Below are 2,990 nucleotides of genomic sequence, written 5' to 3' on the forward strand. Positions count from 1 at the left end.
ATATTTGTACCAAGAAAACAAGAAGAGACATGTGCTCTCTGAAAGTAGAATAGAAGGAATATACAAATAAAAATGTTGAGTGCAATGAGAATTCACATGTTTACTAGTTTGGTAATAGGACCTGGTAACGCTTAAAGATATAGATCTAAAATAAATTAATCAAGTGGAAAACTAAGAACCAAGCTACTAGAAATGTGTATGTGCAATGCATGCGTGTGTGCATGTCCATGCGTTGTGTCTTTGAGATTGTCTCTTGCTATATTACCCTAGCTGGCTATAAACATGGCTCAAGTGATCCTCCTTGAAAGAAAACATTTTATGTTACTAGAAAGTCAGATTTAAGTCCAATCATAAAACTCACATTTTACATCACACGCACTATTTTTCTACACATCAGCATCCTGATAAGAGCCTGTCTCAGTTTATTATTTCCAACAATTAACATCAGTGAGTGACCCAAAGGATACAGAATTGTTACAATCTCACCAAACAACATAGCTAATTTTTGTTCTTGTATAAGGTAGCTGAAAGTAATGAAAAGAGAAAACACGCAGTAGATAAAAAAGAAAAAGAGAAATAAAGTCAGCGTTTTCATGGCTCTGACATGAGCCTCTGTGCCTGGATCTCTATAACCTGTAGCATTGCATTTCATTTGCTTAATATGTCTCCACAGGGATATTATAAAACAGAAAACTGAGATTAATGACACAGTAAATGGAATCATTGCAAGCAGGTTAAATAAAGTTATTGGCTCAAAGCGTTGACTTTTACTTACATTGAACATTTCAGGGTTGCTCAGTTTCTGACTTGACACATCATAAGCCCTATCATTGTAACTCAGGACTATCACCACTGTAAAGCCAACCAGCAAACTAATGGCAAAGCACCCCAAGACAATCCGGTGAATCATTCTGTCAATTCTCCACTTCAGCCAGAGGAAAAAGGGATGGGAGAAACTGGCCACCTTGAGGAAGTAAAAGACATTGAGGCAGGTAGCCAAATACATGCTGAAGTAATTGAAGAGCGTCCAGGAGCTAAAAAGAACTATCTGGACTTTGAGATTTGCATAAATATCTGGGTTCAGAACCAGTAGAATGCCATTTAGTGCCATTGAACCAATTAAAAATATTCTGGAAATAGCTAACGTGGTGAGAATGTAATCAAGTGAGGAGATCCTTCTCTTCTTCATCCAGTCAATGCAGTTGACCAGGCCAATGTATCCATTCCCCAGTATGCCTGCTATGAGCTCTCCAGTTATCATGATGAGAAAGACATCTTCAGTGCTGACCATGTTTGTAGACAGAGCTCCCTGGTCTCAAAGGTCACTGCAGACAGGCTCGTGCACAAGACCAGCAGGCATGGAGACCAGTGTGCATGGAGATCAGTGTGCACGGAGATCAGTGGGCACAGAGACCAGTGGGCACATAATGAGGTCTTCACATCTTTCTATCACATTTTTGTCTGTTGTCATTTTGACTTTGGTGGCAACTGCAAGGTGTTCAGCCCCCCTTTGGAATATTTCTACATCCACAAAGACTATCCACAATTGCTCCAAATGGCTTGTGTGCTTGGTTGATGGTTTGTTTTTTGTTTGTTTGTTTTGTAGACCGGGGAAATTACAATTTTACCTTTGGTGAGTGACAACTGGCGTGCTTGGTTGAAAATGCCATCATGCAAATTCAAAGGATTTTATTTCATGAATTTGCAATAGACTTCTTGGTGTAAGTTCTGCTTATTTGGATCTGTCAAATTTAGCTTTGAATAAGGAGCCATGCAAAGAAAATGAAATATGAGTACTTAGTAAAAATCAAAATAGCTAAGTGACACAAACTTTATTTTTTATCTCTGTAAGTTATAAAAATACCTGTAAGGCAGGCCTCCTAGATGGAAGCAGAACTTAATTTTAGAGAAAAGGAGCACAATTAGATTACAGAAAATTAAATCAGAGAAAAAGTAGTTTTGTGTTCATATAAATGTTATTAAGGGAGAGTTTGTTACAGTCTAATTAGAAGTGACATTGTGACTAGGCTGGCAGGGACAGGCAATAAGTACTAAAAACTTGTTCTCTGTGTAACTGGTTATTACAAGTAAAGATTCTTGTTAGTCATTTTATTTAAAATGAGAAACAGGTTTTTCACATCTTGAAACATTCTCTCTTGGATAATAAATATTTTCCACTAAAGTCAAGGAAGTTTATTCTTCATGTTATTCTAGTTCCAGTAAATTTCTTTTTATAAGGGTTGTGATCTCAGATTATAATTATCTCTCTAGATAGGTAATCTTATAAAAAGCAAGTTAATAAAAATCCCAACATTATTTCCAAGGAATAGAACTAATTCCACTAATTTCACTAATCACTTTATCTTGGGAAGTATGACTTAATGCACACTACATAGGAGTCTAGACAATCCATAGTGCAATAAACTAGGGTTCTTGTTCTTGCATTTAAATAGTTTTTGTTCTGGTATTAAAAGCATGAAGCAACCCTAGGGGCTGGGATATAGATAAATAGTAGTGTGCCTGTCCTTCAAGCCCAAGGCCCTGAGGTTCAATCCACAGGAAAGAAGAAAAGAAATTCAGTTACCTGTAAAAGACTACAGAAGCAAAATGATGCTAAGGGGAAAACACATAAAAGATTCTTGAGTTAGAAAGCTAAAGAGAATATCCTAAACAATCTTTGGGACCTGACTCTTAACATGGTCATGGTCAGCTAGAACTAATTATAAAAGATTCTGACAGATTTGTAATTGTAGTTAACCATTTTCTTCTGGGCAAGATTTAACTCTTTCTCCCCTTCCCCAAAGCTTAACCTCTTGAGCATGAAAGAATTATTCTAGGCAAAAATCCCATCAAAGTCTATTATTCCTTGCCTCCCCTGCCACCATTAATCAGGAAAAATCCTTCCAGATATGGAAGTCAGGACAAGAAAGACCAGGACTGGCCAGGTGCTGGTGGCTCATACCTGTAATCCTAGCTACTCAGGAGGCTGA

At 37.3% G+C, this 2,990-nt stretch overlaps 1 protein-coding gene across 1 annotated transcript; it reads right to left on the reverse strand.

Moving 5' to 3' along the window:
* Positions 1 to 364: 364 nt before the first annotated feature.
* Positions 365 to 1,261, reverse strand: LOC138805090 (taste receptor type 2 member 8-like). The gene has a single exon (XM_069989673.1). The coding sequence runs from the start codon at positions 1,259 to 1,261 to the stop codon at positions 365 to 367; it is 897 nt and encodes a 298-aa protein (XP_069845774.1).
* Positions 1,262 to 2,990: the final 1,729 nt, after the last annotated feature.

The sequence above is a fragment of the Dipodomys merriami genome, unplaced genomic scaffold (assembly GCF_024711535.1).
Source record: "Dipodomys merriami isolate MVZ:Mamm:240054 unplaced genomic scaffold, mDipMer1.0.p SCAF_384, whole genome shotgun sequence".
NCBI classification, from domain to species: domain Eukaryota; kingdom Metazoa; phylum Chordata; class Mammalia; order Rodentia; family Heteromyidae; genus Dipodomys; species Dipodomys merriami.

Coding starts and splice junctions, on each gene's coding strand:
- LOC138805090 (XM_069989673.1), bottom strand. CDS start 1,261: ATGATAACTGGAGAGCTCATAGCAGGCATACTGGGGAATGGATACATT.